The sequence below is a fragment of the Culex quinquefasciatus genome, chromosome 3 (genome assembly GCF_015732765.1).
Source record: "Culex quinquefasciatus strain JHB chromosome 3, VPISU_Cqui_1.0_pri_paternal, whole genome shotgun sequence".
In the NCBI taxonomy this organism is placed as follows: Eukaryota; Metazoa; Arthropoda; class Insecta; order Diptera; family Culicidae; genus Culex; species Culex quinquefasciatus.
Window position 1 is genome coordinate 197,712,266 of NC_051863.1, and position 24,847 is coordinate 197,737,112.

The 24,847-nt window shown below is 36.0% G+C and overlaps 2 protein-coding genes across 8 annotated transcripts in view; both read right to left on the reverse strand.

The window, feature by feature from the left end:
* The window catches only part of LOC6031105 (PDZ domain-containing protein GIPC3), a 34,949-nt gene extending 20,218 nt beyond the window's left edge, over positions 1 to 14,731 (reverse strand). The window contains exons 1-2 of one of the 2 annotated variants that reach the window (XM_038263797.1): positions 14,411 to 14,731; positions 13,406 to 13,708 (exon numbers count right to left, since the gene is read on the reverse strand). In XM_038263797.1, coding sequence (XP_038119725.1) covers positions 13,406 to 13,678 — 273 coding nt within the window. In that variant the 5' untranslated portion in view covers positions 13,679 to 13,708; positions 14,411 to 14,731. Of the gene's footprint in view, positions 1 to 13,405 lie in introns of both variants that reach the window. The other variant, XM_038263796.1, reaches the window with a different exon arrangement.
* Positions 14,732 to 18,856: 4,125 nt separating this feature from the next.
* LOC6031102 (syntaxin-1A) overlaps positions 18,857 to 24,847 on the reverse strand; it is an 87,348-nt gene continuing 81,357 nt past the window's right edge. For all 6 annotated transcript variants that reach the window (XM_038261723.1, XM_038261724.1, XM_038261730.1 and 3 more), the window contains one exon: positions 18,857 to 24,798. The gene's annotated coding sequence lies outside the window, so the exon portion shown is untranslated. The remainder of the gene's footprint in view (positions 24,799 to 24,847) is intronic.

Below are 24,847 nucleotides of genomic sequence, written 5' to 3' on the forward strand. Positions count from 1 at the left end.
CGAGCGCAAATTTCTCTTTCGATGGCCGTTGTCGTCACACAGACTGTGGCTGGCTGCTACTGGAAACAAAGTTCCGTTGGTTCAACGTTTTCATTTTCATTCATCTTTTGGAGAACGTTTGGCCATCATGTTGGAACCTTGGATTAATTAATTTTACATGTAATATTGAACTTTTAATGTACCTTTTTGCAATTCCGTTGTGAAACTACTTACTTTTCCTGTCATTCTTGAACGACGAAAACGCCTACTTTTCTGTACCAAAAATAACAGAATCAAAAAGCAACACTTTTCAAAATAAATGCTGAAAAGTTGAACTTTTCAGCACTTGTTCCGAAAAGTAACACTTTTCAACATTTTTTTGATTTTAACGATTTATTGACAAAATACATGAAAATTTGACATAAAATTTCACTCAGTGTGTGTTTTTTGGAATTGCAAAAAATGTTGTATGGAACTCGTTGCAAAACTTGATTTTTTAGCACTCTTCGTATTTATCCAACTCGGTGAACCTCGTTGGATAAATGTACGACTCGTGCTGAAAAAATCCTCTTTTTGCAACTTGTTGCATAAACTACTATTTTTTGGTTTGTCATTTAATTTTTGATTATAAATGTTAAATTCTCAAAATACATATTTTTTTAATTTTCGATTTTTTTATATATCTTTTAGGGAACTCAAAAGACATCTTCTGAGCCTTAGTGCGTGATGATACGAAATCTGATTCAGGAGTAGAGCGTCCAATTTCCCGTCCCGGGAAAAAATTTCCCGGGAATTCCCGAGATTTCCCGAAAAATAATATTTCCCGTTTCCCGGGAAATTTGTAAATTTCCCGGGAATTCCCAAAATTAAAGTGGAAGTATAGATTTTCCTTACTTTTTGGTTCCAATTTTTAAAAATGTATATGTACTGGGTTAGGCCACACAAGGTCCATGCACTATTGCTGGAAAAAAATGTTTTTCAATAGTATTTGAAAAATAGTGACGTTGAAAATTGTATTCAGCATTTTGGGGTGGCTTTGTACAAAGTATTTGTTGTTAAAATCAGATTTAAAGTGTTCAAATTTTACACAATCACTGAGGTTGCTGGTAAGTTTTTAAGAAGAAAAATAATTAATGTGTAAATTTACTTAACTTAGTTTATAAGCTTTTTAAAAATATACATATAAATTTTAGGTTAATAAAATGTCAAAATTTTGCCTAAAAATCGTAAAAATCAGTTTTGTTGATACAATTACGGTCTAGAACAAGTTATTTGCCATGAAAAACATAATTTCTGCATGATTTTATTTTTTGGCTTTATGAGTCAACGTTATTCTTAAACATATTCCCTTGAAATGGTAACAGAGACAAATTTAAAAGCATTTTTATGGTTGAGAAGCATGGATTTTACTCACTGATTCAAAATTTGATTTTAAAAATAATACTCCTCAACAAAAAAAAATCAGTTGATTTTTTTTATTTGGTAGGAGTTGAAAGACAGCATAAAGTTGTATGATTTTTTAAAGCAGTCAAGCCGTCAATTGACCCCCACACTCAATTTGAATATTAAAGTTGCTGTTCTATAAAATTTTGTTGCAAAATATCATTTAGAAGCATGATGAAATCAATTTTCGATAAATTTAAAAAATCCCGGGAATTCCCGGGTTTTCCCGGGAAATTTGTTAAAAATTTCCCGTTTCCCGGGAATTTTGTAACCCCGGGAAATTGGACGCTTTATTTAGGAGATACGATTTTTTTTAAAATAATGTTTATTTTTTGGAAAAATCATGTTTTCAATTGAAGTTCCAAGATGTAGTAACTAATTTTAAATTAAAATTTTGATTTCTTTTTGAAATGAAAGCAGAAAAAAAATTCTAGCAATATTCTCTCTGAGACTTCGACAATCGGCCAATTAGTTACTGAGGTTACCTAATTATCCTGTAATTTTCAATCGACGTTATCTCGGAAACTATTGGTCCATTTTTCAATGTTAAAAAATGTTTTTTTTTTTTTGAAAGTTAGTGACATTTTCAACAAAAATAATATTAAAAATCAGGCTTTACTTTCGAAAAGGTGAACAAATAGATAATTTTCCTGATTTTATAAATCAGGGAACGTTGAGTAGATTTTTCCGATTTAAACTATTGAAAAATTACTTTAAAAAGCTGAAAACAATAAAAAAAGGCATGCATCTATAAAGTTAGAGCAACCTCTTTGACTAATTTAAAACTAATCGTAACATAATGTTTTCAATTATTCTCACGTCAAGTTCAAACGTGTTTCCTCCACAAGACACGTCGCTGAAAATGACCATGTAAAACATTGATGTTCCACCACAAGAACTTTAATTACAGCTTCTCATAGAGTCGAGTACACAGCCATGAAGCAAGAGCAAGCAACTTGCATGCCTCAGACCTTCAGCGGTAGTTCAAGGCGACAAACGGTGTTTTCCACCACCAGCACAACAAACGACAGACAAATGTGTCAATTACGATTCGAGCTTCAAGTCGCGTTCCACTCAACCGTGGAGACATTAGTTGCTTGTTTTTTGTTTGTTCATCATCATTGAGGGGCGGCTTTCGATTTAAGCTCGTTAGCACCAACACCACCCGTCAACTGATGACTTAAGGTGCAGTGCAATTATTAGTATGAATCTATTTTTTTTTCTATTTTTCGCTTGCAACCGTCGCGACCTGACCTTGTTTTGCACTTTTGCACCGCGGACTTCTTGCAGGAAACGCCTGTTGCACACTGCCCCACAATTGTACAATCGTCATTAGTTGTTTCATGCGTTTCTGTCTGCTTCTTTGCAGCTTTTGTGTTACAAAATCAAACGCCGCAGCAGCATAAAAAATAATAAATCTCTTTTACATCACTCGAACGCGGAGCGCAGTTGCGGCAGTTATGATGCCGAGATGAAACTCATGCAAGGAAGTGGATGGACTCGTCAGGTGTGGTGAGCTACTGATTCGTGATGACCTGTTTAGGGTGCGTCGGGGCCCAGAGGCTTCTGATGAATATCCAAATTCTTTTTGAACTTTAGACTAAAAATTCACTTCTTTCAGTAAAAACAAAAAAGGGTTTTGGTTGGAAATTTTGCATTGTTGGAAGGCAGTTAAAAAGACAATCTAATTTGTTGTATATCTGACAACCTGTCTGATGTTGTAACTGATATTCATTCAAAAAAAAATAATATTCGCTCTACAGCATTGCCTTGGCGTTCTCAATTGCGAGATTCCTTCTCGAAACTTTTCTTTTAATTTTGACGAAACTGGGTGTCAGAAGGCTTGATTGTTGAGGCAATTGCAAACCTCTTTTACACCTTAGCTTCCATCCACCCCGGGATTCGAACTGACGACCTTTGGATTGTTAGTCCAACTGCCTACCAGCGTCTCCACCGAGACAGGACCCAGGGAGACGACTCTCCTGCACCTGGACTGAGCTATCGACCGAACCCTCTAGGTTAGACCGGGGCCAACATTTACTTCCCCGTCCGACGGAAGGCGTGATCAGACAAATCTCGTCTCGAAAAATGCCACCGGAACCTTCTTTACATCAAACTTTAGAACTTTTTAAATTATCGTTTTTATAGATTGATCTGTCTGAAAATAAATAAATCCCAAAATCAAACCATCCACATTAACGACCCCCGGGTCTATTGTGGTCTCTATTGCAAGTTTCTGCTCGAACCTAGGAGTCCGAAGGCTTGAATGGGGAGAGCACCCAAACCTCTTTCTACTCCAAGGAACCTTCCACCCCAGTGTTTGAACTGACGACCTTTGGATTGTGAGTCCAACCGCCGCCAGCGATTCCACCGGAGTAGGCTTGGTTTGGTGTGTTGTTTGTACTTATGGCATGGAGACGACTCCTACACCTGGAATGACTTAACGGCCTAACAACCAAGGCCGGGACCGACATTTTACTTCCTCATCCGATGAAAGGTTGCAGCAGATGGGAATCGAACCCAGAATCATCCGCTTACAAAGCGGACAGCGTAACCATTCGGCCACGCACTGCCACAAATAAATCCCACTGAATCCAAATTTGTCAAGATTTCCTCCAGAAGGTAATCATTTTGAGATACTCCCCTTGATCACACTTCGATATTGAGCAATGTTTGTGAGAGTATTCATTTACAGCAAATTCTTGCCATTTATCCGAAATATCATATTGAAAATAGTTGAAATTTGACAACAATTTAATTGTAAATCGAATAGTTGACAGAGTTGATAAATCGTCGCTTGTGTGCTATCTTGTGACACGTCTGCTGTGAAAAGATAGGACGTGTCACAAGATAGCACACAAGCGACGAAATGAAGGCATTTGGTTCACCAGAATGGTGAACAGTAGTTTATGTTACTCGTTGCAAAAAGAAGATTTTTTTTCACGGGTTTAATTTATCGAACGAGGTTTACAGAGTTGGATAATTACGACGAGTGCTGAAAAAATCAAGTTTTGCAACGAGTTGCTTTAAACATTTTTAACAATTCTGAAAAAACGCTTTTTAAATGTAATTTGATGTCAAACATTGATGTGTAAAGTAAATACACAAGTAAATTCAAAAATATCGAAAAATGTTGCTTTTCAATACTAGTTCTGAGAAATTAAACTTTTCTACTCTCATTTCAGTGCTGAAAAGTAGAACTTTTTTGTACTGGTATTGAAAGGTATTAATTTTCCATTCTTTTATTTCTTGTAGAGAAAAGTAGGCTGTTTCGTCGTTCGAGAATGACAGGGAAAATAAGTAGTTTCACGACGGAATTGCAAAAAGTTTTTTTATTTCAAGAAATTCGTTAGAGGCTTTATCTCACTAGCCAGATATCAACAAAGTCCTTGCATCATTCTTGAAAAAAAAATATCTCTATTTTTCATTCAGGGGTACCTAAATCAGCAGGCTTGGCCGAATGGGTAAGCTGTGCGCTTCGTAAGCAAATGATCATGGGTTTGATTCCCATCTGCTCCAACCTTCCATGGGATGGGGAAGTAAGACGTCGGTCCCGGCCTTAATAGTTTTTTGACCGTTAAGTCATTCCAGGTGTGGGAGTCCTCTCCTAAACAACACACCAAACCACCAAACCGGCGGTTGGACTCGCAATCCAAAGGTCGTCAGTTCGAAGGTTCCTTGGAGTAAAAATATGTTTGGGTGCTCTCCCCATTCAAGCCTTTGGACTCCTAGGTTCGAGCAGAAACTTGGAATAGAGACCACAAAGTACCAAGGGGTCGTGAAAGTGAATGGTTTGATTTTTGATTAATCTTAAATCTTTTCTATTGCAGTCTTAAATCATTATTTGAGAACATTTTCAAATGTTTCCTAAAAAATACATTTAAAAAATCCTAACTTTGAGGCCTCATTTTGCAATTCTGCACTGTTAGGCAAAAGGTGTATTTTTTTGTTTGCTGAATAAAAAAAGCATTTTAAAATAGCAAACGATCTTAAAATACAGAAATTCAACATGAAATACTGAAACGAGAAATTTGAAATAATATTGTTTTTTTCGAGGGTTACTTTTTTTAATGGTCCTAATAAATACACACGCAAATTGTGTATGACAACAAAGTATGGAGTTGTATGAAACAAACCTCTCTCTTTCGCAAATCGACTTTTCATTGTATTTTTTATGAACTTTGAGAAGGAGTTTTCTGATCGATGTGGTTTCTTAAATACAACCGACTCTCTGGCTGTCGATTTTCTCAATATCAATATTGCTCCTGCTGTTAATAAATTTTGCAGTCCCTTCAAGAAGCTTGCTTTGATTTTACGTTCTATAATTTGATAAATCCGGCTCTCGACGGTTCCTTCAATATCGATAACGAGAGAGTCCACTGTACACGAAAAAGCTTTTTTGCGTTTGCGTTTTTTTCTTTATGAGCAAAAATTTAATAAAAATAAGCACAAACTCTAAATTGCAAATCGTAAGACGTTATTTGAAAAAAAATCATTTATAACTGGATTCATTTTAGGGTAACAGTCTGAAGATTTTTTTGGGATGCATTCAGAGTAAAACCAAAGTTGCAATTTTAAATCAACTGTTACGCAAAGCAAAACAAAAGTTTGCACACAAAATAAAAAAAAAACATTTCGATGCAGTTGTCGTTTTTCCCTCTCTTTCGGGCCAACCATATCTGCATTCGACACACATCACGCGCCAACTGAAAATTACCCTTTTCTCTCTCTCTCTCTCTCCCCACGGTCGCTATTTCAACACTTTCCCAAACAACAAAGTGACATCAGATACGGCGCGGCAATCATAAAAAAAAACACATTTTTCATTTTGTTTCGGCTTTTTCTTTGTTTTGTTTCATTGCATGCTTTTACGCGCGCGTTGAGCTTTTCCGCACACAAATGCGTCATAAGCTCTCATTTTGGACACTTTTCTTGTAATTCATTACGTACGCGAGGTTTTGATTGCATAGGGAGAGTTGGGCAAAATGGCAATTTGGCAGTGATTTGATTTTCTCAGGTGGCGAAACGATTATGCCAAAAAAAACAAACACTCACCATTGATTGCAAATTAATTTGCTCACAGTTGGTTAGCAAGACAAGCAAAACGTTTCAATTTTGTGTCGAAAAAGTGCCCAAACCTAATGAATAGTTTTTGTCTTGAATTAAAATTCAATGGCTATTAATCACTCAAGCTTGCACAACAGCACAAAGCCGACGTCAGTCAGAGATGAATATCCAAACTTCATCAATTGTTTGAATTGCTGTGCGTGGGATGCATATTTTGTTGACACACAATTTTTTTTATTAAAATCGTGTTATGGTTCCCTTATCACCCGAAGGTTGTGTAGTGTGAAAATTATCGGGCAATTATTTCAAAGAAAGCTTCAACCTTCGCAGTTCATTCTTAGAAGACAATGTAACAATGACGAAGAGTTTAGAAAAAAATCACCGCCTGACATGTGAAAACATCCAATCAACACAGTCTATTCACCAGAACGTCTAAGCCGCCGCCATTTCTCGTGACCTCGGTGTTAAAACCACCGGTTGTAGGTACAATTGTTAGCCCATGCGCGAACATAAATGCTCAGCAGCAGCACGTGCAAATTTCACATGACATTGCACATATCCCGGTGGTGTGCATGAATGCTCATGGAGCCATGTTTTGAAGAAAAATGAAAGATGCCCGCCTGCGCCCGAGAGTGAAAACTCAAACAATGCGGAAAATGAAGTTACATTTCGTTCCCTTTTTTCCCCTCCCCGCACCCTTTGCGAGAGATAATGTGTTTCTTTGAGTGCGCGCGGTTTTCACATTAACGATTTTTATGCATTTTGGTCGGTAGTTGTCTGCATTTCCCCTTTTTTAAACCACCACACTCGTGTGTTTGTGTGCTTGTTTGGAAAAGGCCACTTTTATGTTATTATTTGGATTTTATATAGAAAAGCCATGCACAAGTGGAGAGTGAATTTTAGCTTTATTTTTTTATGCACCGCTGGATGCGTTTACAAGCAAAGCCATGAGTGCATGCTGGCTCCACGTTGATCGCAAAGGAAGCTTGTTTGTGTTTTGCATTTAAAAACAACAAGCCCAATCGCGTTTATTGCCATAATCCCACATATGGACCCGACTGGTGGTCATTGCGGTGGAAAAACGATTAGATGACTGAATAAATTGATTGGGGTTTTTTTAAATCCCCACACGATAAAAATGTGACGAAATCAAATTCACTGCCACGGACGGTTACGTGACATCAACAAACACTCACTAATGACACCCTTATCAAAACTGATAACTCACCATTTACACTCACTTTAGTGTCAGCCTGATTCATCTAATCATCAAACGACAATGAAATTATGAAGGACAGTGTCAAGTTTTCCATCATTTGGAATCTTCTGTAAAGTCCTACATTGGTACATGCCAACGGAACAACATAGCGCAATTATCTGTAACATTCGTGACATATATTGCCTTTGTTGCAAAGATTGGGAACGAACCAAAGTGACAGTTGACGATAAGACGTTTTTGGTCTGTTTTGGTCATTTTCGCTTCGATTGGTTCTTATCTATGTTGGAACGTCAAGTCTGTTGTTTCAAGTCCTGCTAGACACGTGTTGTAAAGAATGGTAGAAGCAATGGATGAAGAAATGTTTTATTTGATTTAGTAATTCATTTTATTTTCTTCTGTAGAAATGTCAACACAGTGACAGAAACAATTTCGGTTAATTTGTCAATAGTAAGCGTAAAGCAATAGCAGTACCGTTAGACGACTGATCCAAGTAAAAGATTTTTTTTTCTATATTTTAGTTATTCGTGGACTTGTACTTCTTACAGAACTTGAACTAGTTTTAATTTAAGGTTCAACAACGTATACAGTAAAAAAATATGTTTGAGGTAGGGCAAATTGCCTTGATGCATTTTTGATAAACATTTGCTTTGAAATCTTATTCTTGTAAAAAAATTCGTTACGTTGTATATATTCCTTTATAAATTCAATGTTTTTGGGCCAAATTAACAACAATTCCCGTAATCGTGAACTGTGATCATGAATTTGAGAACCATGAAGGAATTGCACTATAAAAGTGAATATATTTCTGCGTGGTTCTCAATTTCATGAACTAAATTCACGATTCCGAGAATTGACTTTTTTCCGCGCAGCTGCAAATTATTTTAGTAAGAAATTTCAATCTCTCCCGTCTGGTCAAGGTGATCTAACTTTTTACGGTTTAAGACAATCTTATTTTAATAAATTTCACAAAAAATATGTTTATTTATAGTGTGTTCTTGTTTTTTTTAAGGAGTCGCGTGGAATTTATACCCGAGCATGGGTAAATAACAAGGGAAATGCGTAATAATACCTTTCTCTGGTATCAATGCCAAATTTTGGTATTCCTGGACCCTTTAAAATTTGTCTTAAGGATTATGCAAGAGCAAAATGTGGTATCATACCAATTTAAGGTATTGTTTTGATATTGCAAAATTGCAGAATTTGTCAATGATCGAACACCACATTTTGGTATTCTTTTGGTATTACAGTATTTTATCAAATTTCTCTGCAACTATGGGAAAATTTTGACCAATTTTGACAAAATAATTAATTTTGCGCTATAATGATGTCTCAAATCAAATGCTTTCATTCAAAACCGGAAATTTCAAACTTGATTTTAAACATTTTTGATGTACCCCCTACAGAAATGACTTGAAATTGTGGAAAATTTTCTAAGTCAGGATGGCACATTTTGGTATTCTTTTGGTATTACAGTATTTTATCAAATTCCTCTGCAACTATGGGAAAATTTTGACCAATTTTGACAAAATAATTAATTTTGCGCTAAAATGATGTCTCAAAGCGAATGCTTTCATTCAAAACCGGAAATTTCAAATTTGATTTTAAACATTTTTGATATACCCCCTACAGAAATGACTTGAAATTGTGGAAAATTTTCTAAGTCAGGATGGCACATTTTGGTATTATTTTGGTATTTAAGTGTTTTATCAAATTCCTCTGAAACTATGGGAAAATTTTGACCAATTTTGACAACATAATTAATTTTGCGCTAAAATGATGTCTCAAAGCGAATGCTTTCATTCAAAACCGGAAATTTCAAATTTGATTTTAAACATTTTTGATATACCCCCTACAGAAATGACTTGAAATTGTGGAAAATTTTCTAAGTCAGGATGGCACATTTTGGTATTATTTTGGTATTTAAGTGTTTTATCAATTTTCTCTGAAACTATGGGAAATTTGTTTAAAAAAAATTTACGAGTTAATTAATTTTGCGCTAAAATGACTTGAAACCCAAAAATGCTAAAGATGATTTTAAAAATTAGTGTGATATACCCACTAATATTTTTTTCAAAAACGTTGAAATATCTCTAAGTCAGGATAACCAAATAATTTGAAAAACGAGTCAATCGACAGATTAATGAATTTTGGTGAATTTCAATTCAGTTTCATTTTAATAATACTTATTTTTCAATCTTGTTATTTTTCAGAAGCTCCAAGAACTTCAAGCACAGGCCGTTCATCAATGGCAAATGCATTCGGTGTGGTGAAGAATATCACTAATAACAACATGGAATCATCAGGTGAGTAGATTTGGCTGTTGCATATGAATAATTTCCGTTTTTTCACTAACTGAAACTGCTGCACTAAAAATGGTATGAAAATACCAAATTTTGGTATTACTTGTTCAAATACCAGCGACCATAATGTGCTCTTGGTTGCCCAGTAATAGATGGTAAAATACCATAAATCATACCAAAATCATGTATGTGAAAGACCACAGAAATACCAAAATATGATTTTCCAAGGGCGCGGGAATACCTAAAATTAAAACCATGACAATACCAAGTTTTGGTATTGAAGCAATGTTCAAAAATCCAGAAGACCTCAACTTGGTATTGAAATGGTTTTATTTTAAGGTATTATTTTACCCTTGGAATAACATGGTTTGGTATTGTTGTGCCCTTACACATACAAGATTTTGGTATGATTTCATGGTATTTTACCATCTATTACTGGGCAACCAAGGGCACATTTTGGTCGCTGTTATTTGCCCAAGTAATACCAAAATTTGGTATTCCAGTGTTATTTACCCCTGCTCGGGTACATTGGTCATCCTTGCCATAGTGTCTCAAACAATTGTCCACGCTCCATACATTTTTTTTATGGACAACTGTCCACGAAGGGAGGGTTGAGATTCCCAATAAAAGTGACCACGTGGTTTATGGATGGTCGCAACCCAGAACTGTACGAAATTTGTTGGATGACTGTTCTAAGAATGTTCTTTTTTATTTAATTAGTTTTTTTGATAGTTCATACGATTTAGACTCAAACTAAATCATTATCTCATTCTAGCTTCGAGTGGTGAGATAGGTATAAGCAATATATTTTTGTAGATAATGGTATTTTTGCTCAGTGCTTAGGGTCGCCTATAAAAATATGTTCATATATTCTTACAATATTCTTAGATAATTGGTTCTAATAGAATTATAGTCAAGTCTCAAAAATTGTATGATACCTTTTGTCCAAAATTTAAAAAATGACATTTGAAGTATTTTTTGTAAGCCATACCGTACAGACTCGATTATCTGAAGCCTTAATTATCCGAAGTTTCGATTAGCCGAAGTTCGAGGGCCTCGTGGCGCGGTGGTTAGCGGCTTCGGCTGCCGATCCCTAAGTTGCTATGGGGCGCGGGTTCGATTCCCGCCTTATCCTCTTGGCCTACTATCGGATGGGGCCTTCGGACGCCCAGAAATGAGCAGAAACTTGCAACAGAGCTCACAAAAGACCCGGGGGTCGTTAAAGTGGAATACTTTGCTTCGATTATCCGAAGATTTATATGGAACTTCGAATAATCGAATCACCAACAAAAATTATGTTTTTCTTATTTTTTTACTGTTAACTTGAAGTACGAGATCTCCGACCTCATTTTAGTAAAATTTGAATGGTTGATTGCGTATTAAATTTAAAAAAATGCATTTTCAATAAGGCTTTCTAGGCCCAGTGAAAAAAATATAATTTAACTCAAAAATGACGAACTCCTCGTCACAGTGTCCTGATGCAAACAATGATCGAGCTGTAGCTGTCACAGCCCTGCGAAGTATGTTGGCTGACATATCGGGCAGTCAGTCAAAAAAAACAGCTAGAAGTCGCCTGACAAAAAAAATGCTAGAAAGAGATAGGAAACCTGATGCAAACAAACGTCCAGCTGTCATGTAAACATACTTTGAATGTGTTGGTAAATTTCTGACTAGAAAGCCTTATACTTCATCACCGCCATTTTGGTCACCATCTTGGATTTACAAATTCTAAATCACTTTAGAGTAGTTTAGGAAACATACTAACGCTAAACAATCAAAAATAAGACAATGAAAAAAAAAACATGTTTTTTGCGATTCGATTATCCGAAGTTTTTGCGATTTGATTATCCGAAGTGAAATTTTGCCAAGGCCATTGGATAAAAGAGTCTGGACTGTATACTACTTTTAAGAAGAACATTGTAACTTTTTTACTGAGGGTGTGTGATTGGAATTTGTATCGAAAAAAAAGTTAAGAAGGGGAGGGGGCTAAACTGCCCCTGATCGCATAAATGTCCCATATGCATTTTCATCGATTTCGAGTTATTGATGCAGTTTGGTTCAAAATCGTATGCTCTTTCAAAAGAGCCTATAACATCCAGCACTTTGCTCTAGAAATCAAGAGGAAATCCAGTTTTTTCGCGAAAATTTAACACGTAGCCTTATGTATGGGACAAACTTCAAATGCGTTTTCTCAGCTTGCTGTTTTTGCATATGGGACATTTATGCGAACATGGGCAGTAAACCCCTATCAAACAATAAAAAATCAAAAATTGGGGATGGCGCCTTATGCGCAGCAGAACAAAAAGGAGACATGATTTCTTTATTTGCTAGCGTAGATTGCTTAAAAATATATTATTTTTACTAAATTGTAATTTGTAATTTGTTGCTATATTGGATACGATAACTTGAAGTGTGTACTTTTCGTCAAGCCAAGGAATGATTGTATTGTAGCATCTGTAGTGTACCTCGGATGATATAAAAGTATTTCCAGCCTCAATTAGATGGACAAATGGACGACGACAGAAGAGAGCGACTCTTCTTTGGGTTGTACAACCAAGCTCGTTGCTATAATCTAGCACTACAATTACGACTACCTACTTGACATCACACTTCTGCAGGTTGGTACTATTTTATAGTACCGAGGGATACTACAGCATCATTTTGGTTTTATAATGTCTAATTTTGCAACGTATATCATAAAAGACCTCAATTATCTTTGGAGCAATGATTGACAATCGATATAATTTTTTTAAACAGAAAAAGAGCATAACATTTTAATATTTTTTGAGTTTTAAATGATCATAGGCCTAATTGGAAGTAAGAAAGCAAGTAATATAAATACAATTTAAAGTTTATGTTGTTTGTACGGTTGATTCCAAATGCTGAAGAAATTTATATAAATGTGGAACTTTATTGTCAGCATTTTTGCTTAATTGCTAAGCAATTTGCATTTGAACTCGATTTGGTAAACCTAAAACAGTGCACAAAAGCCTCTCAACACACACATACACATGTTGCAATAATGATCGAGTTAGTAGTAATGAACTTGATCGTAGTTTCCCCAGCCAAGTTATATCTACAACAAAACAAATCAACTCTTCAAACGGTGCGCAACCCCTTAAAAAATAACCCGATTTCAAAATTGTGCCAGAAAATGAAACACACTCGAAACAAAACGCGCGCCCCAAGAAATCATCTCAACTCGTCTCAATTCCACTGTACAAACAAACAATTCGGTAGGCTACGCTCAGCAACTCGGCAATCGCATTCCATTCGCTATTGCAGCAATCAATCGAGCGGTAAGTTCATTCAGCGGCAAATCCCGCGACACCTGAGTATCACCATCAAATCGCGAGGGTGTGGGTGGTGATAAGATAAGGGCGACTGCGCGACTTACCTCGTCCATGGAGAAGTCGTAGCATTCGGAAATTTTCTGGTACAGCTCCTTGACGCTCGCGAAGCCCGTAATGAATCCGGTCGGACTGCCATGGGCGAGCTGGCAGTTGAAGACGAGCGTCGGTTTGGTAACGTTTCCGTTTCCGCTCAGATCGTCGATGTGGGGAGCGGTCGGCATCTCCGTTGGTGGGTTCTTCCCGTTGTAGTAGTTGTTGTTGTCGTAGTGGTGGTGACCCAGCTGCTGGTGGTGCTGGTTGTGGGGATCTTTCGTCATAGGGGGGGATGGGTTGGAGATTTTCGCACTCTTTTTGTTGAACAAAGGCATTTGGTTAGATTTTTTTGTTGCTCGCACACGTGGAAGATATTAGGGTGCGTTCGTTGGTTGGAAATCCCGGAACCGGATGTGAAAGATTTTACAAATTAATCCAGATTTTTTTTGTTGCTCGCAACTTAATCACACAAAACACACACACACCAAACCACTGTACACACTCGCACACACTACGTGTGGATTAATCTTTTTCCTTTGATTTTCTTTTCGGGGGTGAAAAACGGTAAAATTCAGTGCACTGATTTTTCGGGAAATTTTTAGCCAGATAACGAAGCCGAACACCTCATCATTTGCTGGTTCTCTCTCTGCTACTGCTGCTGCTGCTTCTCGCGTCAGACCCAGGCCAGGTACGAAACTCTCCGCGGCGAGTGGCCTCCAACACTTGTCGAGAACGGAACGGTGAAGTGCCCGCGAACTGCGCGAGGTGATAATTGGCTGTATTTTTATCTATCACCAGAGTGCACAAACACTCGCAACACACACACACTATTTTAACAAGCGCGCTGATAACAGGAACCACACCACCACGCAATTTTTGTAAGGAAAAAGCTGGAATTTTATATGTACACACTTGAAATTTAGCTTTGAAGAGTCGAGAAGTTGATCAACTTTTTTTCATTCCAATTTTCAGCCACAAACAAACGTCACATTTTAGCCCAACCACCAAACACACACCTGGCACACTTGGATCGCCGCGGAAAATTCGCACTTTTGCCAAACTTTTGAAAGCGCTTTCGCGGTGAATTACACGCGTTCACACTGAGAGGAAAGGAAAGACTTCTTTCTTCGACGGCCGTGGCAGCGAAACCAATTACAATTTCAATTCCCCGAACAACGGGAACAGGCTGGTGTATGAGAGTGAGAGCGCGCGATCTCTCGTGGACTTGAACTCTGTACTATACTGACGACACGACGTCGAAGCCTCACGCGAGAAAGTTTTCAAAAACCTCGACGTCGAAACTAGGCTTAAGCTCAACACTCAAACGCGTCTCAAACCGTTATGTGACCATTGGCGCTGAATACGCCTCGGAAAAGTATAAGCTTGCAGGCGTGTGTGAGCACAGCTGGTGCAGGTTCTCTCTCGCGCTCGCTCCCAAGTTCCCCTTTGGATCGGCTCGTATTTTCCCTTTTTCCACGCAGAGAGAGAGAGCTCATGAAAGCATGCTCGCTGGTTGGTTGACCCTCATCGTGGCAGCGGAAATTGCTGGTTGCTGCGTTTGTGCTACATGCTTGTGAGCAAGAAAGAACTTACAAAAAAACCCGAGAGATAATGCTTTTATGTGGAAAAAGCAGCTGAGCGTACGCCAAGAAGAGTACCAGAACTTCCAACTTGTACGTGGTTGGACTAGCATGGCATTGAGTGTGAGCAATTTGTCAGTAGGTACTATTGAGATAATGGAAGAACATATACATCTTTTTTTTTTTAAATGGAGTGGATTTATCAAAACTAGGTACTTCTTTTAAAAAATAATTATTTCTTTGAAAAAGTTTTCTAAGTCATTTTTTGTTACACATTTTTTTTCATGAACTGATTTATATTTTTCTATACTTCTTTAAATTTGAAATTCAAACAAATGTAAACAGTAACATTATGAATAACCTTGTTTCAAATTTAAGAAAAAATTACAAAAATTTAAAGTTTAGTCGATAAGAGTAAATTTCAACAATACACAGGTTCACCCTAGCGTGCAAACAGAGCTTGTTTGATTACCCTAGCACGTAGCACCTGCACATAAAGCACGTGTTTGCACCCTTGCTTTGTGAGCAGTTTTTCTTCTAATAATAGTACATTTTGCCACATTTAGTTGAAAGTGTTGCATTTTGTTTTTTTTTTTGTTCATCATTTTATTCTACATTTGTTGAATTGTAAGAATGCAAAAATAAAATCTTATGCTGAACACTACTTTTTAATAATTACTCAACAAGAAGCTATTAACAACAATTCTTCAATCCCTCTCACATAACAAATTACCCCCAAACTATGCGAATGACCATATGGCACCATCAGCAAGCAAATTACACCGGTATAGAACCCCCGTAATTACCAATTCGCAAGTGCGTTTGCAGTTTTTTTTTTTGCAGTATTTGCTAGAACGCAAACAGCAGGGGGTTTTGACCTTGCGGCAGCAGTTTTTTTTCTTCGAGCCAGACTTATACACTCTCCTACATCCGTTCCTTCCGATCTAATAAAAATATATATTGCAATAATTTATGCAAACTCACGCCTCCCCATCCAGCTTGGCTCATTCAACTCCGAATTGAAATCAAGTCATTATCATCACGTGAGTGAAATTAAGAAGAACGCGTTTCTGCTCACAATAGCTAGGTTTACCCTATAGACAGTGCGACAAACAAAACACGCAACTCAGGGGTTCATTATCAATTAAAAATGCGCAAGCCAAGCCAATTTCCGTTGACGGTATGAGACGGGGAACGTTGTGACAGAGCGTAGTCCGCGCGGAAGTGGACACGACGCAACAACAAAGATCAGTTTCGGTTGTAAATCGATTGAAGATTAACCTACAAATAGTTTTTCATAAACCTGTAGGAGTGTATAATAAAAGCTGGGATAAAATGTATTTGTTATTGAGTTTTTTTAAAAAGATTCTTGGGGTTATTTTAATTTTGAAGTCAGTTCCGATTTCAAATTTGATTTCGAACTTTTAAAAGCATTCATCTCAATCCACGAAGGCAGCGATGAAATATTTGGAAAATCGATTTGGTAATGTAATAGACAATCAACCACTCGACTAACTGAAATGGAGTAGCAGAACTTGAATTTATTTTTTTGTCCTTGATTCGATTATCCGAAGTTTTTAAGAAACGGTTGGATAATTGAACTTTGGACAATCGTGTCTGAACCGCAAAAAATTTGCATTAGCCCAAACTCTGGGGAAAAATAAACTTAATAATATTAATAACGTCAGCTTTAATTTAGAAATTATAAATACTTTTTCTTGTGGTCTTGGGACTGACTGGAAATTTTCAGTGATTAAAGGTGAAATAAAAAGATCATGAGTTTTGCTTCTCAGTCCTCATCAGTACCTACAACCTTACCGATACTTAATCGGACACTCAATCCCTTCTCAAGATAAAGAGATTGTTTGAATTGGCAGAAACTTTTTACAACTAAAAAAATGGAACCAAAAATCACTAAGAAACACATTTTTTTAAATTCATGATTTTTCAAAAATATTTAAAATGTGCGCTTAAAAAATGTAGACATTTATTTTCATAAAACGTTCCGTTTCCAAATTATGTGAGGGAAAATTCCAGGTAGACCAAACATATTTCTGTTTTTTTTTTCAATATTGTGCATGTTATGTCCATTTGTAAACGTTTATTTCAAAGAGCTGAGAAATTTCTGTACAATTACAGAGCTTTTTTGGAAAAGATGCTATACGCTATTGTGTATTATATTTTCATATGACCTTTTCAAAAAAAACTTTAGAATTATCCTTTTTAGACTTTGAAAACCAAATAACTAGTTGCTGAAATAGACCATTGCGAAGAATAATAATTAAGAAAATTTATATTTTCTATTCCGACTTTCTATGTAAAAAAAGAATATTCTTGATTTTTTTTCGAATAGAAATATATTTATAATTTTACAGCTAAGCCTTATACTTCAAAGAGTTTATGGCTACAAATGCGTAAATAAAATTTAATTTTGTAAAAGTTTAAAAAAAAGATGTACAGCAACTCAAAAAACGTTTTTTTTATAAATAAAAAAAATATTCCTTCAATAATGGCTCGAGAAATCGGGGGGCGAAAAAAAATTTTTTTTTTCAGAAGACTTCAACATTTTAAGGAAGTCGTGAAATTAATTGAAAACCATCTAAAATGCTTTTTCCTGTGTTGATTATCATTTTGAGCATGATTGAAACAGTTGAATTTTTATTTTAATATTTTGAACTCAAAAAAAAGTTTTATGAAATTTCGTACCGCATAAAGTCCTTTTTGGCAAAAAAAAAGTGTTTTCATCAACACTGAAAATATATGATCTTTTAAAACGTTTTTTTTTAATTAGAATGTTGAATCCATGGCAAGTAATTTAGATTTTCATTTTATTTTTTGTCAATTCTTGATTTTGGCCAGAGGCAAGGGGCATTAACTTTGAAAAATATTTACAATGGCCGAAAGGTTGGGCACCCAAAGCTTTTTTCAAAATTAATATCGTTGTGAAAATGCCATTGTTCATATTTCTCTGTGACTCAAAAGTTGCTATTTTTGGTCCTTTGAAACTATGAAAAGTACGGTTTTGGTGAATTTTACTATTTGAAGAAAAAAGTTTTTTTTTTCATTGAGTAAATTTTTAATTTTCCTATCAATTTACTCAAGACATCAAATCAATGGACAGCTATCAAAACTGTTTGCAGACTCAAATGTATGTAGATTAGTATGGTAAGGCGGGTTTTCAAGCTGTCAAAATAGTTTGTTGTCACGAAAACCGGATTTTATATGGAGAATTTCAGAAAAGTGAAAATTTGACCATTTTCCGTGCAAATTTCACAGAATTTTGTTTTCTGTGGGGTTGTTAAGCATGCCAAACTGAACCGAAATAAAACACAAATATTTTTTCAAAAAATAAATTCTACTAATTTCGGTTCAGTTGGCCATGCCATGCCCCACAGAAAAAAAAAATCCGGGGAAATTTGCCCGGAAAATGGTCAAATTTTCACTTTTCTGAAATTCTTCATATAAAATCCGGGTTTCGTGCTAACTATTTTGACAGCTAGGAATTCCCGCCTTACCTTATCTAATCAATTGATGGAGACTTTGGTTTGTCAAATCGAAAAAAATAAGAATTTTTTTCAAACAGGAGAATCTGCTCCTGATCGCATAAATATCCCATATGCATTTTCATCGTTTTTTGAGCTATTGATGCCAAATTGATGCAGAAAAGCATAAATTATCAAGTACTTTGTTCTTGGAATCAGGAGTTTTTTCGTGAAAACTTAACACGTAGCCTTATGTGTGGGAGAAACTTCAAATGCCTTTTTTTTCAACGTGCTGTTTTTGCATATGGGACATTTATGCGAACACGGGCAGAGAAATAGGTAATGAAAAACTTGAATTTTCTTTCAATATATTGAAAACAACGAAACGCCATTTGTTTTAATTTTTATCCTTAATATTTTCATCTTTATTGCAACGATTTTGTTTTTCTCTGGTTCTGTGGAATTTCATTACATACTATAATAGCATTTTTTTTTTGTTGTTGTTGTTGTTTTGAAGTAGATTACAGCTGATTACTTTTTCTTCCATTTCTTGTTGTTGTTTTCTTTCTCTGATGTGAGTGAGTGTTTCGTTCGTTCGTTTTGCTTTGTTGTTGTTTGTTTTGTTTTTGTTTTGGTTGCTGCGCTCGAAACTCATGTCTATTGCTACTTGGAGTGATTTTTCTTTTTTTCTGTAGTCTGATGTTCTGTTTTCAAGTTTTTGCATGCAAAGTTTTTTTTTTGTTTTTGTTTCTGTTCTCTCCCTTTTTGACTTTTTGTTGTTTGCTCTCAAAGGTGGTTGTCTATTTTGTTTGAAGTTGTGAGAATTTTTGTTATTTTCCTAAACAACTCTAGCTCGGAGTTTTTTGTTTGCTTTGAAAGAAGGTTACGTTCGCTGTTGTTGCTGTTTGTTGTTTGTTTTGTCTTTTGTATTTCTTTTTTATTTGTAGTTTTAATTGTATTTTGCTTCGACTTTCAGTAGATGTCTTTTTTTATTATTTGCGAAAATTGACAAGTTTTACACACGGTTGGTTACTCTCACTTCGTTTGTGTTCTTTGTTCTTTTATCTGCGCGCGCGCGTGTGTGTGTGAGTGTTTGTTTGTGAGTTTGATTTTTTTGTTTTGTTTGGCTGTTGTTTGCTGTTGGTTGTTTGCGTGAAGAAGAGGAGGGAGGGTTTGCGTTTTGTGAAGAATGTGCATTGTTTTGTTTTGTTTCTCACGCAGAAAAGGGGAGGAGCATTTCAGAGCTGAAGAGAGTTTGCAATTGTTTTCCTTATTTTTTTTTCATTTCCAGAGAAGGAACAAGGTTGTTGTTGTTGTTGTTGTATTCGAGAGGTGCCCGGTGGGGTCGCTCATAGTTGGCGCGCACGATGATGAATGATTTGGGATGAACCATTTTGGTAGTTTTGTTTTTGTTGTGGTTGTTATCTGGTGTGAGTGAATGTTTTTTTTTTGTCTGTGGATGTTGTCTAGGAGACGGGGATTTTCTACCAAGAAGAAAAAGTGTGTTTGTGTGTGTTTTTTTTCTTTGTGTATTTTCTTTTATTACGAGTGCAGTAGTTTCCAAATTGTGTCCACTATGTTTCTCGATTCCTATTGCCATCAGAGAAACAGAGAGAAGAGATTTTTTCTTGTTTGTAACAGTATTGTAATGTTTCCTAATCACTGGTTTTGTTGGCTAGCGTGTCACTTTTTCTTTGTGTATGTGTATTTTTTTTTTCAATGCAAAAGGCGAAAAATTGTTAGCTTTTTATTAACTTTTATTTATTTTTTTAGATTTTTCTTTTATATAATTTTGAAAGCCATCACTTGTGTTTTCTTTAATCTTATTAACTTGTTTCTTTTTTTATTAAATAACATGAAAACCAATTTTCAATTGTCCATTTTTCATCTTGATTTTTTTTTCCGTTAGTCGCTATTTTGCTTCCACTGTTATAGGGTATTGTTGATACATCATCTCTTGCTCTTATGCTGTTGGTGTGTGTGAATGTTTGAATGTGTTGTTGTGCTGTTTTGTGTTTATGTGTGATTGTGTTGGTGTGATTCTTCATTCTTGGTTTGCTGTGATGTCCTTTCGGAGTTGAAGTGTTGTGACCGTGTTGTTGTTTTGCAAACTGTAGGGTAGGGTAAATTGGTAGTTTTTTTTTGTTTTGCTTTCTTTATTGTATTCGCCCATTGTGTAGATAGAGATGAATGATTTTCCTACGATTCTTTCAACACTATTTTGAGAGAGATTCTTCATTAACTTGTCAGTAACTTCAAAATGGACTTACGATTAAATGTAACAATATACACGATCCTGCTCTAAACATTTGTTTATTTTTTTTTTTGCCTTATACTTCTGTCGCAAACGCCGCCGCTTTTTTTTCTCCCGTTTCCTGCCAATAGCAACGTTGGTTTACCTTCGATTTGTAATATTTGTTTTTTTTTTTTTGTTATCAACATCAAGATTTCAAGAAAAAAAATGCCTTATCTAATACAAGAGAAAGGGTTAGGGAGAAAAATTAAAATTAACACGTGTCGTTTTTTTTTGGTTTGCTTTTAATATCTCACAATGATGCTGCTGCTGCTGCTTCTGCGCTTATATCGATTTGCTATTTTTTGCTGTCGCTCTCAGTTGTCCTTGCTAAACACCCTTTGCGAGGCAGGATCGATTCCGGAGGCATGCTTAAAATCGCAACGAATCAACGAACTTTACGGGGGAGGTTAAAAGCAGTATTTTGTATTACCTTTTTGTCAGTTAATAGAGATATGGAGAATGTCTGATTCGATTGCTTGTTGGTTTAGGGACCCTTTGATGGCCAGGGTTTTGGGTACACAGTAAAAATTGGAGCTGTAATTTTACCTCAATTTACATGTAAAAAGTTCAATTACATGGAAAAAGATGTAAATTTACATCATAACTATTTTCAACTGTGTATAGTTTTGTAAAGGGGGTTCACGGCTGCCGGAATCGGCCTTGCTTCGCGCCACTCTACCCATGTGTATATGCACTTCCCGGCGTTCTTATAGCTTAATTATTTTTCTTTTTTATTTAAATACTTTTGTCTTTAAACCTTACTATTAGTAACTGATATAGAGAAATATAGAGAAAAAATATTTTTACTGTACAACAGAGCGCTTTTCTTAGTTTTTTGTCTCTTTCTCCTAGATGACGTGATATTATTGGTTTTCTTTGTGTGTGTGTGTGTGTGATTTCCCCTCTTTCTTTTGTTTTGTTTGTTTTTGATCTTATCCGCAAAGTAATATTCTATCTTGTGTGTTCGCTGTCCACGAGAGGAAGAAGTTTTGAATTACAATTTTTCATTCTCTTATTCAAATTTTGCTCTTTTTTTACTTAGCGACTTTTAGATGTTCTATACGTGACTTTTCTAATTGTCTAGGTTTTTTGTTTTCGGCTATAAGTTTTTTTAATTGTTATTTTTCACCTTTTTATTACTTTTTTGAGATAAATAACTATTTTAAATTAATAGGCTAGTTCTTTTTTGTATTTCTTTTAGATATTATTTTCATTAAATGCTACATATATAGACTTCACTTGCTGCTGCTGCTGTTTAATGATGATAACTTTTCATCGCCTTTTCTCAACCAATGAATCAATCAATAATGCAAAAGATGCGATAATTAAGTTGTCAGTGTATGTTAAAAAGTTTTTTTTTTTGATTACACTAGGTTGGTTTCCATTTCTTCTTCTTTTTGCTGTGGTTGCCATTCATACAGTACAGTTTTAACTAATTATTTACTTATGACTTAGTTTATGCTCACATCTCAATTTACACTGTTTGTTTTTTTTTTGTTTGTTGCTGTTGTTCGTTTTGCCTGTTTGGATCGAAACTTAAACACCGAAAAAAACAAACCACAAATGTCCCACATCTGACGGAGGAGTTTAACTTCTTCGCTGGTAGAAAAAAAAAGTAAGAGCGACTTTTACGAAAAACAATTGACTTGATATTAGTGTTCTATTCGCAAACAATTGCTGCGAGAACAAAAGAGAAAAGGCGCACAACTTGAAGAGTTTTTTGTTGTTGTTGTTAATTTCAACAAATACTGGAAAGCATCGCAAAAAGAGAAACTAAACAGGGCAAAGTGTGTACAATATTTGCTTTTTCTGTTGTCCTTCTCCTCTACTAAAGAAGAATCTTATCGAGAATTGTAAAATTCTTATATCTCACTTTCGTAAGTTTAATTTTCTGGGCAGTATAGTACGATTCATGTTATGTTTTTGTTTTTTTTTTGTGTATGTGTTTTTATGTGAGTGTGTGTGATGCCGTCTGTGACTGCACGGGTTTTTTACGTTTTATTTTTGTTTTCAAATTTGTTGTGAGTGAATGTCGTTCGTTCCCATGTAGGCGCGATTGTCCGTGACCTTCTTTGAGCTAGTCGGTATCTGCCCGGTATTTCGTTGGGAACGGTATTTTTTTGTTTGCTTGTTGTTGGAAAACTTCACGAAGCTTTTGTGCGAAGTAAATTAATCGTAAGCAATTAAATGACATAAATAAAATTTACAGCAATAATTCATTGTATGAAATCTGCGATTGATAACAACTTTGCTTTCAAATTTCCGCAAAAATTGAAAATCAGAAAACAATGATCCCGACATTGTAGCTCGGATTTCACCCACCTTACCTTGTCTAATCTTCAGCCTTGAATCTAGGCAACCAGATTTTTGGTTTACACTTCCAGTCGCACTTTTCACCAAACTGACCATTCGCACTTTAAAATCGCGAGTGACAGCTGAAAAGAACAAGCGACCAACCACAGCACGCTTTGATCATTTGCACCAACTGCACTTTGACTACCTTTGGCTGTCAGCGGAAAAACTGCGGTGTGAAAGTAAGCTGTCAATTGTTTTGAAAATTCTCTGGAAAATCAGCCGAAAACTCAAGGCATCCTTGAACAAGTATCGAATTTTTTTCTGTGACTGTCATGTGACCATTTTGCTGCGGTCATACCAACTCGAGTGAACTCTAATTATTCACGCCAGCGGTAATAGGGCTAAGTACAAGTTGGTGAGAAGTTCTAAAAAAAGTAAAAAAAATGACGCTCAATTTGATTTTTTTTTAAAAGAGCATTAGAAATTCTAGGTGACAAACCAAATACTGTTTTGAAGTGTAGAAACGGGCAAGAAAGCCTCACCCTTATGTGTGTGTGTCTTGAGTTGTGTATATGTGTGTGCAAAAAGGTTTCACGCCAAAGATTCGTGCCGTTCTACGATCCACTGCCACCGTGTCGTTTCCTATATATGTAGGAGCTATAAATATGACATTCTGTTATGATTTTTTTTTGTTTTTCGTGAATAATAGTAATATATCTATAGGCTTTTCTTTCTTGTATATTTTTTCCCATTTTCTCCTCAAATTAATGTTAGAGATTATTACTTTTAAATATTATCACACATTTTCTTGAACATTTTTTCTTCTTTAATTTTCCTCTTTTTAGTGTTCATTTCATGATTTTCATTCCGCTTCTGCCGTTCGTTCTTATTCTGTTTGATGTTGTTTTGTTGTCATGTTTTTTTTCTGTTTTCAGATTTTTAGTGCACACATTTTAGTTCTGTAATTTGCCGGTACAGTTTCTCTCCCTTGCGTATGCTAATGCTTTGCGCGCAAGTACCTACCTCCAAGATTCATTCTAGCAGCAGAAAGAACGAAAATCAAAGAGGCAACCCTTTCCTTGTAGTTTTATTGCTATGATCCGCCCGCACTTTCCCATTGGCCTAACACACTGCTCCAAATAACCGATAAAACAGTTCGATACCGCAAGCATAAACTGCCACACGTTAGCCTAATAACTCCAGAACTCAGCTACAAATATTAGCTCGCTTAGCGCAACCCGCCCACATCGACACTCTTTAAACGCCATGTTTTCCATGCTTTTGGTTAGTGATCAACGAAAGCCAGTAGTAGAGAATTACACGTGGTTATATTTACACAAAGTAAACGCAGAAAAAACTTTGTTCCTTGTTTTAACCTACAGAGAGCGCGGCGATCCGAAATATGGACTAGAATACCTAACGAAAAAAAACGAACTCAGCACTAAATCCGCACGTCCTGCGTCACGAGGACACCAAACTATCTAAATCTAACAAACTTAATAATTACTCAACAAGCGTAAATTTGTGGTTGTCTTGGTTGTTTTCTTCCTTTATTCCTCGCCGGGTTAAAATGACTGTCTGTGAAACAGAACAACGCTCGTGCTCCCCGAGAGGCGCGCGCGTGCTCTTCCGATGGCCACCTCCGGATGCGGACGATGTGTCGTTCTCGTCTAAGCTGTGTGTGTGTGAGTGTGTGTTGATGTCATGAAGCAAACAGAGATGACTCGCTGTCGCTGAGTGAACAGCGTTATCTACGGATAAAAAATAGTGTTAGATTTTTCTTTTGAAATAAAATGTAAA